This window comes from Zeugodacus cucurbitae, chromosome 5, assembly GCF_028554725.1.
Source record: "Zeugodacus cucurbitae isolate PBARC_wt_2022May chromosome 5, idZeuCucr1.2, whole genome shotgun sequence".
Lineage (NCBI taxonomy): Eukaryota > Metazoa > Arthropoda > Insecta > Diptera > Tephritidae > Zeugodacus > Zeugodacus cucurbitae.
In genome coordinates, this window is record NC_071670.1 from 11676149 (window position 1) to 11692992 (window position 16844).

The 16844-nt window shown below is 33.7% G+C and overlaps 2 protein-coding genes across 2 annotated transcripts in view; one reads left to right on the forward strand and one right to left on the reverse strand.

The window, feature by feature from the left end:
- The window catches only part of LOC105219249 (uncharacterized), a 705022-nt gene that overhangs the window by 305106 nt on the left and 383072 nt on the right, over positions 1-16844 (forward strand). The gene's annotated exons all lie outside the window — the stretch shown is intronic.
- On the reverse strand, positions 1402-2225 carry LOC105220448 (protein terminus-like). Its single transcript, XM_054230989.1, has 2 exons — positions 1676-2225; positions 1402-1619 (listed from the first exon to the last, which is right to left on the reverse strand). The coding sequence occupies exons 1-2, from the start codon at positions 2223-2225 to the stop codon at positions 1402-1404; spliced, it is 768 nt and encodes a 255-aa protein (XP_054086964.1).

The window sequence follows — 16844 nt, forward strand, 5'->3', positions numbered from 1 at the left end:
AAATTGCATAGTGATGGAAAGACAGTCTAAATGATTTGAGTTTGAATTAAAAACGGTTAAAAGAGGTAGGTTAAAAGAAATGTATTGTATAAGAAAAAAATAAGTACTTATGAGCTTAATTTCAGCTCTTTTAAGCGCTGTCAAAAGCACAACTTTTAAAGCTCCACTTTCAATTGAGAATTAGGAAATACTTTTGATATAGATTGTGAATCCATATTTTATTAATTACAGATTTTATAAAAAAATAATTCAATAATACGTAAATGTTTCAAGAACAAACGAAGCCAATTTTATGAGCTTTCATGACTTCTAAAGCTTTAAAGCTATAATTCAATAATACATAAATGTTTCAAGCACAAACGAAGAAAATTTTATGAGTTTTCATGACTTCGAAAGCTTTGACGCTAAATAATTAAAGGCCAGACTAAAGAATAATGTTAAAAAACTGCACAATAACCGAAATGGTTTTCGATTTCTTAGAGCTTTGAAAGTTTTTCCGTCATACAGATTTATTTTTATTATAAAAAATAGATATTATGAAAACATTAATTAAAATATACAAATAGAACTAAAAAGTATAAATTTTAAGCGAAGCTAAAGCTGAGTTAATTTAAAGAGGTTTCACAATTCGAAAGCTTTTATGATAAATAGCAAAATGCTAAGGCCAGACTTAAGAATAAATGTTAAAAATTTCACAATAACCGAAATGGTTTTCGATTCCTTAGAGCTTTGAAAGCTTTTCCGTCATACTGATTAATGTTATTATAATTATAAATACAAATAGGTCTACAAAATACAAATTTTAAACACCAGCGAAGCTAAAGCTAAGTCAATTTAAAGAGCTTTCATAATTCCGAAAACTTTCAAAATAAATATTAAAATACTAATAATAGTAAAAACTTCAAATTAACTAAAAAGAAAGTTTTGGATCTCCTGGAGCTTTCACACCGTCTTTATAAATTTGTGTTATAAAGAACTAATCGCCAGAGCTTTCTGTAAAAGTTTGAGAATATATTTTGACTGGAACCGAAAGCGTTTGAATATAACGTGAAGATATCATGGTCAAGGGAGAATTTTTATTTCTAATATATATATAATCAATTAATTAGATTCAATAAGAATCTCAACGAACATTCGGACACGAAATACTCTTTCTTCGAAAAAAGACCGACATAAGTAGTAAGGACTAAATATGAAAGTAAACTAAAAAATATATCTTTTATTTTTTCGTATATTTTCTTAAATAAAATAAAATCTTTTTAACAATTATCATTATAAAATGCACACTCCTTATTAGATTATACCATAAAGCGGCCAGTTGTAGTTGTCGCAACGCATTTGCAGGCAATTCTCGTAAATCTCCAAACTTTCACTGGCCAGTTGAAGCACCTCAAAACCGCGTCAACAATCGAGCGCTTTGTGTAGCTGTAACTTAGTGCGTTGTGTAAAATTCGCCTTGCACTGAGAGCAGGTGTGCACACGATCATCCTCATCGGTGCGTAGAAAGCGACATATGTTCGAAATCTCCAAAAGTTGTTGCTGAGCGCCATCTACACTCTGCAACATTATATAATGGGCGCCACAGCCGACGCGATCCCAAGTTTGTTGTGCGCGCTGCACTTCAGTAGAGCATGTATTGCTCGGACATTTGCCCAGCTGGTAGGGCACCACATACAACTCTTGGGTGCGCCGCAAACGCGGAAGCAATACAGGTTCGCGTCGGCGGCAGCCTTCGCGCTAATCGGCTTTGTGGCTGGCGCTGCGTTGGTATGCTTCACACGATACTGTAGCGGTAGTATGCATTTTGGGGGCGTATGCGTTAACGAGGAGGAGTTTGAGTTCAGCTCGCGCCGTACGTAAATCTTTATGCGCTTTACGCTATAGTCCGCAGCGCGCGTCGGATAGCAGGCATACATATAAGCCTCGATTTTCTCCAGCAACATAAGAATTAGCACATCCACAGTCTCTCTAATGTCCAGGTGATGCTCCAACGTTAGTTCGCTGCTGGCGAAAAGAAAATCCGTTTCGTTCAAGACGCGCGTATAGAAACTCAAACGAAAGTGTAACCGCGCGGTGTCGTGGAAGAGCAGACGCAATAATTGCGGTATCGCTTGTATGCCGGCGTCCAGCAAGAATTCATTAGTGCTCCTGTTGTGGTCATTGCAGAGTATGAAATTCGTTATGCGTTGCTCTTCTTCATGAGCTGCTGCATACGTCACACCCATACGTACGACCGGCCATGCACCAGCGGTGATGAAAGGTGCGTGTGCTGCCCTCAATGCTATAGTTATTATAGTCAAGTTTATAATTTTGCGGTGGAACCACGCCCAAAGCTTTCACTGCAAATTCAACTGAGTGAGCTTTTACTCATACTTATTCTGAACAGGATAGATAAATTATAATAAAATAAAATATAATTTGGGGAAAACGGTCTAGATTGAATCGATTTTCCCAAATATGTTATTTTTAAAGACGGTGACCAGCCTACAGGAAAAACTACTGCATCGATCGTTTTTAAATTTTGAACAAATATTCTACATACATATAGCTTTCGAATGATGTCGAGTTTTTCCAAAAAATTTTAATTACTAACAATTTTACAATAACAAATAGGTCGATTTTTTCGTCTAAAATCGTCATTTTGGCTTGAAAATGGTACCAAAAATTGAAAAATTAAAAAAAACTCGACGTCAATTGAAAAATAAACTAATCAACTAAAGAAAGCATTTTGATTTTTTGGTTTCGGATGATCCAGCGATGCTGTAGGCTGGTCACCGCACAAACACATTTTTTCGAGGTGCCTGCAGAGATCGACGATAAATCCGCTATTTTTCGATAAAACTTTTTTTTAAGTATCCTTCAAATGTTGTACTTTCATATAATAATAAGTAAAATAAATCTAGAGCACTAATTTTTTCTAAAAAAAATCATGAATAAACGTCTTTTTTCGACGAAACAAACCTTACCCCCCTTCATGAAAGCGTTATGAAAATTCAAAAGTCTTAAAATTGCCAAAAGATCTGGCTATGTTCACGAAAATATTTTAAAATCGAAATGAAATTACACGCGTTTTGATCAAAACGTTTTCGGAACCAAAAAAGATTATTTGTATACCACTTTGCTTTACTTCGAGAATACAATAAATATATTTCACTGTTGTAAAAAAATATTGATTTACTTAGTAATCTTTCAATTTCGACTTTCACTGCTTAGCTTAGAGATAAATATTGACTATCACTAATTCACTTGTTTAAAAGAGCTTTCACAAATTTAGAAGAGCCACATAAAATTTCAAAGTCTTTATGAAGCCAAAGCTTTTAAAAAGCTAAAAAACCAAACCCTTTGCTAAATTTAAGCTTTGGTTGTTATTCAGCAATGTAATATTCTAACTTTTGACCCGAATTAAGCAGCTGCTTAAATAAGGCAACTTTAGCAGTTATATGTAATTATCGTAAATTCCGCGAAGTCAAATTTCGGCAACCACAATTATTTCACCAAAATAGCCGCAAATAGATAAAGTGATTATTACACTGTGCTTATATATAATATCATGTTTACAGCATTTTAATTGCAAATTGCAATCAGCCGCTTAGATTTGCCTAAAGCTATAACGGGTTAAAAGCATAGAAGATAATAATATGAAAGAGATAGGCAAAGAGGCTTCAATGCGGAATTGGGTATATATAGTATAATTGTATTCATGTACGAATACTTGACTTTGAAATGATTTTGCGTTTAGTATACTAATTGTTATTGTTATGTAAGTGTTAATTTATATAATTCTATTTATGTGTCACTTGTAATGTGTGCGCTTTTATTTTTATTATGATTTCCATGGGCTTTCATATTATGCATTTTCATTAAGAATTTAATTTAATTTTTGTTCAGTGATTCGGTTAGCGTATGAATTAATAATGACAGAGCACTTAAAAGGCTTTAATTTAATTGATTATTTCTCATTTATAATTTTAATCAAAATTTAATGCATCAATTGTTGGCTCTCTCAAAAAAACTGACTGTATTTGAATGAATTCTTTAGAAACTGACCAAAACAGTAATCTAGTAAATGAAATGCATTAAACACAAAATTTTATGCTGCGTTAATATAGATTTTAGCTTAATGAATATCAGAGTACAACAACGAAAAATAGTAGATATATTCATAATTACTTATATGGTACATATACACTCGCATATGAATATACATCCATAATTCACCTTCAAATCAGCTCTATTTATGTATTTATTTTGCCGCAAAAATCTGTTTATTTATTTGTCTCAATTATTATGTGTACACCCATACATACAACAGCTTCAAAATTATTTTCAACTGTATTTCTATGTTTTCTACACTCATTTACATGTCAATCTAAGTGATATGAGCATCTAGTAATTTATAGAAATGCACTAAAGCCATTTATTTGAATAGCATGACAGCACTTAAGAAAATCAAATAATATAATACAAAAATACAAAATATCAGTGCACAAATACATACATATGTATGTTTAAAGATGTAAATACGCATGTACAATATATATATATGTATATACTCGTATATGCACAAATGCAACGTAAGTTTTATCAATGAGCCGGTCAGCTTATGAAGGCGCGCACACTACAGTAGTGGACTCAAATATGAGCATATCTACATATACTACTATTATAAAGAGGAAAGATTTGTATATAAAAACTACTGTGCCGATTCTTCACCATTGGAAAGCTACATTCACCCCGAGTGACATAGGCTATATTTATTGCTAGAATCTCAACTGGAATCCCAGATGGGGGTATCAAAAAGACTCCGTGATGGAGAATCGTAATCTGAAAATGAAAATCATCTTGAAAGGCATTCTCTTCGCATCGCAATCGCATGCCAGTGAGTCAAGTAACGAGTGCTCGCAGCGTCTTGTTGAACAAAATTTCAAAACCTCCCAAGTACGCGCTTGAGATCGAGTACGGAGCGTGTTCAGCGGCTTGAAGAACAAAACACTAGAAATATACAAGCTTGCACTAGGGTGTCAAACTCTGAACTTTCCCAACGCCTGCATAATCAGAGAGAAAGACAACGGACACAAAAGACTAGAGGTCGTATTCAAGCTTTAGCTCATTGCAAATAAAATATAATTTCATGTTCGAATTTTCCCCATTTAACTTTTTTTAAAAGAACCCACGCAAGAAACGGGAAAGTACATACATATGTTTGGGAGTGTATGTATAAGTGTGTAAAAACTTATAACTTTTGAAATGTTTGTTTAAACCCGTGCGAAGCCGGAGCGGTCTGATAGTAAATTGATATAAAAACAAGTAATTAAGGGCTAAGTTCCGGTGTAACCGAACATTTTATACTCTCGCAATTTGTTTATTTAATTTTATTAATATAACACACGATTTAACTTTAACGATTTTAATTGAAAGTTGGAAACCCTAATATTAGGTATGTGGGAGCTAAGTAAAATATTCCCTCTGAATTTCATCAAAATATCTGAGAGACTTGCCAATATGTTCGGCAAAAAAAAAATATTAGAACCTCTGAGGTCATGTTCGATATATGGCGCCTTGAAAACTTACGGCCCGATTTTGGCCCTTTTTAGAAGGGCGATGCCACACTATAAATGCAGTATTTGTGCAAAGTCTGTTCGGATATCTTCACTAGTGCTTACTTTATATATTGTAAAGTACACGATTCAGATCGAGTTCAAAGTTCAGGTACGTATATGGCAAGGAGGTGTGGCTGTGAACCGATTTGGTTTATTTTCATAACATATCATTGGGATGTCAGGAAAATATGATGAACCAAATTGAAATTGGTCGAATAGTTTATGAGATATGGTTTCTGACCCATAAGTGGGCGGAACCACGACCATAAAAATTTTGTATACAAATTTCAATGCACCACGTCTGTACCATCTATACTATGAAATTTAAGGTTTCTGGTGTTTTTCGTCAGTGAGCTAAAGCACTTTCAGTAATTTTCAACATAACTTTTCTAACCGATTTTCATCATTTTTAGACTGTATAAGGAAATGCCTGAAGGAAACGACTCTTGAGAGTTTCGTCGGTATAGCTTTAGTAGTTTACGAGATATGTACAAAAATCACTTAGTTATGGCACTTTATATGTTTTCGGTTTTCGCCATTTTGTGGGCATGGCAGTGGTACGATTTCTGGATTTGAACTTCACTCGTCACCCTGATACTTTGTTTTATATAACTCTATATCTAACTCTTTTAGTTTTGGGTGTTACTTACAACCGTTATGTGAACAAAACTAGAGAGTATAATAGTTATGTTTACTTTGTTGCGATTTACTCCCATTATGACAATTTTCTATGCATTCTGAAAATCATTCTGAGGTTAAGAGGCTCCAACCAATTACATTGAATGTATCCAAAAACAACGAGTTCCATCAAAAAAAACCCTCGTTTGTTTGAAATGATCAAATATCTTTTTTCAATCTCCATTTTTTGTAATGCTGTCCTTGATGTTAGTATGATCTGACGATTTTTACCTTGTTAACCTGATCCTCTCCCTCACTATTACAATATCCTATACCATATTTTTAAGGCAATTTGCTACCAAACCCAGTTTTAGTTAGCCATTCTATTTCAATATTCGAAGCTCTATAACTATATTTAACGTGCTCCACGATACGGAAGGAGATACTTATGGAACTCTGTCAAACTTGGAGACAATAAAGTGAACGGAATCTATTTAGCTTACACATATTTACATATATTTATTTTGAACTTGCTTCCTAGTTTTTCTTATACGGGTTTTATCTATACGCGCACTAATGAATTTTATATTTATTATATGGGATATCTAGAAAACCAAGTTTGTTAGTTGCTGACTATCTAAAATATTAGTTCAGAAGCTTCAGTGAAGTTTGGAGAATTTTAGCAATGAAATATCAAGCAAATCTTTAACATAGTTCGAAGGCAGTAAACGTTTTCATCTTTACCAAATTATAATCTTAAAATTAATTTTTTTTTAATATAATATGTTACTTGAAGATTTTTTTAAGCTTTGCATTTTTTACGCACACCAGTGTTTAGTTTCTATATATGACAATTATTTAAACATGCTTATCTCTGTACGGGGGACAGCATACACACAAGCAAATTTCTATGCGTATCGAATGTACAGTCAATCCAAATGGTTAAGAACATTGATAATCTATAAATTCAAAGGAAAATGCATACTATATATACGAGTGATATATTAGTGAGTTTGAAATACGATGAAAGTCACATGTGCTATTTATTTAGACTGAATTAATGCCGAATGTAATCAAATCACCACATTATAATCGCTTAGGGAAAAAGGTTTTCAAAAAAATTTAATACAATATTGGATTAGATTCGATCTAACAGTTTCTTTGAAAAAACAAAGCGACTGAACCTCAAACAGAGGAAGCGGAAAGTATGATAAGAAAAACAGCTGCTCGCTTTTGAGTAAATGGAACTAAACCGTAATATCCGCTCTTTAGACATTTCTCTTCAGTAAGTTTCAGTCACAGGAATAAAGAATTTCATTGATATCCCACTTAGTTTTTGTTTTATTTAGTTTTATTTGTAGCGCTCTTATTGGAGATTAAATGAATCACTTGGTAATGAAAAGAAAGCAAATATACGGATCAGGTTTGCTTGCTAAGGTTTCACTGTAATTTCCCCACCTCCTTTTAGTAATAAAGAATGATTCTTTTTGAAATTGCTGATGAAGTGGTAACAGTTGTACCTTTGTGAGTATGAACATTTTATTGGTTGTGTTTTCAGTATTAAATATTTAATCTAATATTTTTATATTTTAAACAAAATTGAATCTGATAAACCTATATTTTTAACTTAACTACCATATTATCTATTTCAAAACATTTTTTATTTGAAAAAAAAAAATAATAATTTTTATGAAAAAACAATTTTTTATAATTAAAAAAAAAATTATTAAAATTTATTTTAATTATTTTTCTTTAAATAAAATAATATTCAAAATCCAAATTTTTGAAAATTAAGTTGTTTTTGTGTTTGTCTTCTTCTTATTTTTTATTTAATACATTTTACTCTCAAATATGCTGCGTTCACAAAATATATAAATTATCGTGCTAATAAGTCGTAAAATTTGAAACCATGTCAGCTTTTTGGGTATTTACGAAGAAATGAAGCAATTATTTATTATTTAGAAGATAGTAAAAAGAACACTTATGATTTATGTCGCTAATCACACATGCCCATATATTTATACATATACATGTACAAGTATATACACCGACAATCCATCATTCTCTCAATTTTGTTAAACGTCTGCTCGACATACTTTCAACTTTGCCGCCAATATTGAAACCAAACATTTTTGATAAGGAGCCCTGCAATTGTGTACGGCTGTCAACTGTCAGTTGCACCGAAACACTAATATGCTCATACTGCAGGCTTTATATACAACTGTTAAATGAGACGTAAACGCACAGTCAGTCGGTGTCGGTTGGTTCGCCGGTAGCTTCTTATTATTGCATGATTATTGTAAATATTTGCACAACTCGCAATTGTTATTGCAATTTAATATTAGGCGTGTTTTATTTGACCACCACAAGCTAATAGCTAAATCATGGACAAATAAAACGCATTTAGCTTATTTCATATCTTCGCTTAAAAATGAATTGTGTTGGCAATGCGGGCCCGAACTCTCAGCTGAAATGTAATTTATTTGAAAAAAAAAAGTTGAATTTATAAATCAAATTTCCTTTTGTTTACGGCTTTTGTATAATATTCTGAGCTTTTAAGGAATCTACAATCATTATTAGATCCGGGATGGTCTAAATAAATATGGATAAAGTTCGATAGAATTTAAAATTTTGGTTTGTTTACATTTTTATCTGTCAAAATGGGGTTTCTCGCTATTGCCAACTACATTTTTTTGGAAAAACCCCAACTATTGTGAATGAAAAAAAACGATGAACTGGCAATGCCGATAGCTTATGACAAGCCAACATAATTATGTTGGCTAAGTCTTCCATACAAAATAAGCTAATAGCTTAATTTGCTGGTCAAATAAAACACGCCTATTGTTTGCGCTGTCAAGTTTTGACGCGCCAAACACACACTCACTGAACATTTGTGTAAAGTTAAGACAGCGAAAAATTTCGATATGCGATCGCTCAAAGTCGCAATACCGACGTCCTAAAGTATACAACAGTAAACAAAAAGCGCACTCGAACGCAATCAAAAAGGATCTACTTAGCCGGCAGCGGGAAGCAGGCGCAAAAGCTTTCGAATTTATTATGGAGCGCACGTCAGTCAATTACGCGCTTTTATATGCCTGCGAGTACATTTGTGGATGTGTGTGTGTACCGGCGCGTGTTGTTTGAAGACTGGAAAATTTTCATTTAATATTTTATTGAAATAACCTTTGTCGAATGTCAAGCCGTAAGCATGGCAAATGCCACCCATTTTTGACCAATTTCGTATGATATTATAATGAAATATTTACGAGTTGACGGATATGGCAACAAATACTGAACTCTTTTGGAAAATAATTCTTTTCGGCGGACAGAAAGTGAGGTTATCCAATTCTCGGTCGAAATAACTTGAGTTTGCAGTTGTTTTGCATAGTTGTTCTAAAATTCATACTCAATTTTTAGTACTAACTTCTATTAATGTATTAGGTCTACAACTTTGCTTCCGCCGTTTTCCAATAGATGTCTCTAGGGTCAAGCACTGGTCGATTAAATCGTTTTATATCGATCTTGGACATTTGTGTCAACATTAACCCAATAAAATAGTTGTAGGGATCTGTTTGCATCCCAAACTTATTCTCAACTGAAAACGTCACTTTTTGAGTCGAATTCTCGACATTTGCACGGAATACGCATGCTGCCAGAAAGATGGTCACAAAAAAAAGGTAGCTAGCGACGACCAATATTTTGAGCAACATGTAACCGTTTTTATACAAAAAAGCCTTAAATTTACAAAAAAAAAAAAAAAAACGGCGGAAGCAAAGTTGTAGACCTAATACTAAAAATTATTTAGTAATTAGTACCTTTCTCAGGTGTGACAAATGGCTTCGAGAATCAATATAAAATGATTTTGAACAAATATTGTTCAGTGTATTAAATATTAAATTTTTTAAACTCTTTTTTAACACTTTTTAGTTTTGTAGTACTAAAACTTTATTTAATAATATTTTTTTTTTAGAAATTAAAACAAAATAACTGTATACTATTTAGAAATTTTACTCTGTGCTGGAGTTCAAAAATATTTATATTTTCCTAAGTGTACTACTTTTTCAAGTCTGAAAAATTTAAGCCTTTCTATTTTATGCTATTCTCAGTGCAAAAGGAGTATAATCTCATAAAAAAACCAAGAATAATTTAGTACTTAACTTGCCGAAGTATACATATTTTCTAAAGAGTTTTTTAGACTTGTAAAATTTCGCTCTTCTAAAATCTTTTAGAACTAAAGGCTTTTCAGATATAAATATAATGCGATTTTATTAAGTGAAATATTATATTATTAAAAAAATATGATTTTTTGTACTAATTTTGATTATTTTATATGTATGTATATAGAATTATTAAATACATTCTACAGTAAGTTTAGTACTAATATAGCATATTTACATATATAATATCTCCTTTTGATGTTCTGCGATAGTTTGTACTATATTTAAAATATAAATAAATTATATAATTAATGTACTAAAAATATGAAATACCTGAAAGAGCCCATACTAAAGGTGTCTACTCCCTATATTGGACTCAAATAAATAAGCACTAAACTCTCCATATATCACCCTTTAATAACCACAATAAATTAAAGTGCAGAACACCACGAAATGCCTCAAAATTTATGTTGAAAAAATAAAAATAAAATATTGAAAAATTCTCACAGAACAATTCCACTTGAGCCTAAAAGCCCCAAAATTAATTTTTTATACCACCAAAGAGACCATCATCAACCACAAAAAAAAGGACAAAACGCCAGAGAGATTTTGAAAAGCTCCAAAGAGATACAAAAGAATTGCCTTATTACTTTTTTGCTCAACGCTGGCTTATCGCTCGTATAAAATAAAAAGCCTTTAAGGCGAGATTACTGCGAAATTTATTGATTCACTTCAGACGTAAAAGACATCGGTAATTTGCGGAAGGAAATAAAGTGTAGCAAGCATAATAATAATATTGTGCTTAAGGTTAAGAAAATCAATTACTTTTAATGCATTAACACACACAAATCACTTCAAATGGCAATTGGCTATTAAGCTTTGCAAGGAGAATTTAAACAATAACTTATTTGGTTAGTCAGTTAGCCGAACACTGCAGATAGAGGAAGTGCTAAAAGCTAATTGTTGCAAATTATTTGTGTTATTCAATTGTGGAAGTGGCATTTAATTTTTAGAATATCTAGGTGACAATATTAGGACAAGTTTATTAATGAGGAAGTATTCATTAAATAGCACAGCCAAATCTCGCATTTGGATCGATAAGTCTCTTTTTAGCTTGACACACTTATTCCAGCGGTGGACAGGGTCCACAGCCTATTTCGACCATATTTGAGGTTTGGCAACAGGGGAGTGAACCAGTGCATTTTTATGATAGAATAGTGCTTTATTATTGTGTCTCTGTCAGCAGATCAGAGCACTGTGATCTTTTGTCAAGGTTCACGCCTACTTAACCCCAGAAAATTATGGCTTTCCTGGCGATAAGACAGTTTTAGTTTTCTTCTGAGCAGGGGTCCGGGTCCGAGGTCCACTGTTTCGAAAGTACTATGATCTAGGATGTCCATCAGTAGATCTATGTTTTGTCTGCGGTCAGTTAAACAGAGTCAAATACTGCTGCCTATTGTCTGGAGCGAGCAAACCCTGCACACCCAGAGGTACTCAAATATCTTTGTTTAATAAATTGCTTTCGATATATCCTTATGTCCATCCTTCTACAAATTTCAATGGAGAAAAGTCTATACTACGAACTAGCTTTTATTCGGAACTGTTTAAACTCCGTTTTATACAAAAATATCTTATCTTGGAAAACCTCTATACTAGCTATAATACCCGTCTGCTAAAGTCCTTTTCCCCTATCCATATCTTCAACTTTTTTACTTCTACGAGCATGTGTGAAGTAGCAAGCTTTCCAAATCCCGACGACCACACTACTCTGCCTTGTCAACTCGAACTTAAGTAATTGTGTTACAATAACCACTACTCACGTTCAAAATTCCATATTATACGATGACATCTATGGTGTCTAACAAATAAATTACAAAGTCTTATGTATGTTTATGTCACCCTTAGAGCCTCCGAGTCGTCCTACTACCAGTTCGCACATTGAAATATTTTCATTAGTGCGAGCAAACAGTGTTGGAGGAAATCTTTCGTTCATTTTGCATGCAAAAGTGCATAAAATTGCCATTAAATTGTAAAATTTCCATTTGCTTAACAACTAGGCTGGTCAAATGTTGCCGCCGGAGTGCACACTGAGGTTATAAACCGAAGCACTCAGCCATTTATTTTGACAAGTGTTTATGGCGGTAGCAGTGACGGGGTGCTACTTTAAAGGAAATATTTATTTTATTTACTTTACCCACACTAAGCGACTCGTTGTGCCAGCTATGATTCTTACACTCTCTTCGCCCTGTGTGACTTTCCACTCTACTCTCTACTGACTCGACCGTTTCCGCTTTTATCACACATATACTGACACAATAATTTTCAACAAGCGCCAAAGTTACTGCCACTACCACATTATACTTTCTTGTAGCTTTATGGCCACATTGACACTAGACGTGCGAATGCCTGAGTGAAACTGCCGTAAATAGCTCGAGTTCTTCAGCAAATTAATCGAAATAGTTGTGGTGGAGTGTGAGTTGTGTTGAGGAATGTGAATGGGATGTTGTGCGTCTGACAATATGTGCGCTGTTGTAATTCTTGACCGAGTGAAGGTCTATTCGGCCGATTAATATTTGAAGGTATATTCCATACACAAAACGGACTTTTAATGGAGGCTGTGGTTAAGTTGGTTAAGCTGAAGGAAAGTGTCCAAATTAAGGGTGTGACTAAAGCTCTATAGGAGCCATGAAGTCAAATTGTGAACTGCGACACTGCCATCCACCTCCATCAAATTTTACTCTTGGAGCTAAATCCGAACCATTCTGCGCTAAGAAGAAAACGGTTTCCGCATCTTCAGTCCGATTAAAGTTACCTTTTGTCTCCACCGATTTCACTGAAGAATACAGGAAGATAGAAACGAAAAGCGAGTAGTCGTGAAAGTACAGTTGGGTCTAAGAGGTATAAATTCGGAAACTGTATTATAAATCCTTAAAATCTTGTTCAGTACATTGGATAAGACCATCACGTATCTGACCCCAAATTTTATGGATCACAATAAGGCGCGGATGGAGTCATTCAACCAATTGACTTTACGAAGTGAGATAGTTGAATGAAAGAAAACAACCGTAATCGATGGTGGGAATAATAAAGTTTTAGAGAAAACACTTCTTTGAGGTTTTACAATTCCAATTGATAATAGAGGATTTTTATCGTATCCATCGTTAGATGAATGAATGATTTTAGAGGTTTTTTTTACAGTTCGCTTAAAGATCGCTGGTGTCCCCTTGGAATAAACCGAGGCTTACAAATACTAACGAATATTTTCGCCATTACCCCATTGGTCTAACCGATAGCTTTACTCATCTGATATACCTTTCAAGACTCAATTAGAGAAGGAAACTGTTTGTTATGGCCACAAACCTTGAGTTCTAAGGAAGATCGGAACTTAACTTGACTTGACTTGAAGTTCTCTGAACTTTGAAGTGACTCTCTTTTCACGTTAGTGTGTGGGATGAAGCCTTATGTTGTCATATTCCGCTCATAATTTGTCCTATTCTTACTCATTTCGTTATGTATGTACTTCTTTTTTCAGTAATTTGTGATATACAAAAGCAATTCGGTTGTAAAATACGAAAGTGCAAAATTTTACTTTTCTCTCTTGGGTACTCTCATTATATAATATTTTCATTTAGTGCACATTTATTTGACTTCAATTAATTCAATAGGAATTGTTCTCGAAATGTACCAAATTTTCCGCATTTCACATTAAAAAATCATTTGTTCTTTGTCGAGCATGTTTTAGTCCACCGACGTTTCTTCTACCACAAACCGAAATTTATGAGAAAATCCATGAAATATGTTTGTCCAGCAAAAGCTATAATTCATAATTATTTCATGTCAAGCATATGCCAATCGAGCAAAAGTGGCCGCACAAAAGGCAAGAGCGACACCAAAAAGAAAAAAATGAGCGCGACCACCAGGCGTACAACCGGAGGTACGAAAGGATAATACTACAATAATTGTCACCGAAATTATTGCAATGAATAGACCGAATACTTCAATAGGCGAACTTTTCGTCGAATTTTGCCTGGTACACACACTTTCACTCGCTCTAAAAGGAAAGCTCCATTGTAGTCTTAGGCAGAAATTCATTTTCTTGCATATTTGCGTTTGAATAAAGAATAAGTTTTCGGTTGCGGGAAAAGAAAAACTGTGCCAATTGTTGAACTAGTTTTGCAACAATTATTCATATTTTATGTGCTAACTTTGCGGTATTTTCAATGAGGATATTTTAGCGCATAATTGTGCATTTGGAGATTTTATTGCAAATTTTCAAAATATAACATGTAACGGCTTTGTTGAAGGAGTGGAAATATATATAAGGATAAAGGAGAGTAAAATATAACTTTCTTTTAATTTCCGACGTTTTTGAAGGGCGGAGACCAAACCAACTATCCGCTTGAACCTATTAGTTTTAACGTCTTCCTTCAAGTAACTACTGATGGGGAAAATGAATCGAGATCCTAACTTTCAATATTTCTTGGACCAATTTCACGATCTTTGTCAATTTTCCATTATCCATTGAGAGTGCTCTTACAAAATCCAATTTGCGGCACCGCCTAAGTCTTTTCGGTTTCAATATGTTGTCTGCATACATAATTCTATAAAATCTGAAATATAATCTCTGAAAATTCCGAATCTCCTTTCCATAGTGAAATTTGCAAATAAGCGCTTTGTATTTAACTCTTACGTAGGTGTTACACTCTTCGTCGAAAAGACTGAGCCTCTTAAAAATAAAATATTTTTAACCTGGACTTAGGACTTTCTCTCGAAAGTTCCAAAGTTCAGTATGTAAGTTAGCCAATACCTCCCGAACCAGTCGATACTACGGGTTTCTACTACAAAAAATCAGCTATCGACTATGTCAATTTTGTACTCAACTAAGAAAGAAAGGTAAAATTGCAGTTTGGAGCGTGGTTGGTAAATTAAAAAAAATGAAAACCACAGAATTTATTTCCTGTCGAATATGGAAGCATTTATTAAAGTTTAATGGCAAGCAAACAAGTAATATGACGAATCACAAGTGCTTCGCTAACACTTTTGAACAGCAAGTGGTTATGAAAAATGTAAGGCATGAAGACATGGAAGAAGAAGACACTTTGCTACCTAACTTCATAAATCTTTCAAATATCAACATTTGCTACAAGCGATTTGTAATAACAATCAATTATTTTAAACAAATAAATCGACCTCTTTATACCTTTTTTGCACAAAAATTTTCACTTTGAGCAAAATATGTAAATTTTATTGAACTTCCGCTGAGTTTCAGAGCGACAGCAATGAAATTGTTATTTGACATGTCTCTGCCGCTTTCAGGCTTCATAGCGACATTTGAAGCCAGCTATGTCGTGTCGTGTCGTGTCGTCGTCTTTGTGTTCAGAGCATGAGTAGCGTAACAGATAAGTACAAATTACATTCACTTCGTACGTTGTTAGTGTTAATGTATATACATATGTTTGTATGCACTAAGAGAGGGTCTCTCCGGATGAATAACGTGTAGTGTTTAGCTGCCATACACTTACACTTTTATATTTTGAAGAGTGAAAACACAGATTGTACTCAACAATCAAGAGTTTATTAAATTTCTAACAATTTAGAAGTGTACAAATGATTCCGCGAAAGAGATTTTTACTTTAACCGAACTCGAAATGGTAATTACAATTATGGTTTAGCAAGCGGAGATGCTACTTCCCTCGTATCGACATATTCCTCCATTTATTCGCAGCGGTAATATGTTAAATACATACATGTATACATATATGTATGTCGTTTTGTCGCGCCTTAAGAGCTCGTTTTGTGATCTTCGCTTGTTCGCGTAAGTGACAATACGTAAGTAGGTAAACAAACGATCACTTGGGTTCTTTTCTCAATGCAGAGAATTTTACATTCTTTGTACGCTCTTTCGTCGAAGTTATGGTTGCACTTAGTAACTATGGTATCGAAAACTGCTTCTTCAGTATAGCGTGAGTAGCGGTGCACATAAGTTCATATTTCAGTCACTTCGTGAGTTGTTACGGTATGAAGTCTACATAATAATATAATATATAGGATATATGAGTATAGATAAGTTTTGCTTTATTTAGTTTTTGATTTTTCGCGGTATTGTTACATTGTTATAACGGAAATAGCAATCTATATTGATCATATTAACTGAGTGATTTATCGAGACAAGCACAAACAAAAAAATCCTTTCTTTGTTTCAAGAGTCGCCAAGCGAGATCAAAATTTAAGAGCGCTCACAGTTGTATTGCTCAATTTTTTTATATTTTTATTATTGTTTACAAACATTTAGACGCTCACTTGTGGTTTGTTATTAGTTCTCTACAATTTGCTGATAAGCGGTTTGGGCGAGTAAACCTCAGCAATACTAGGTACATGGCTGCCACAGTGCCAAAAGTGAACAAAGGAGAAATTATAAAAAATTCAAATATGGCAACATACATTGATACCTGAGAAAGACATGTAGTAC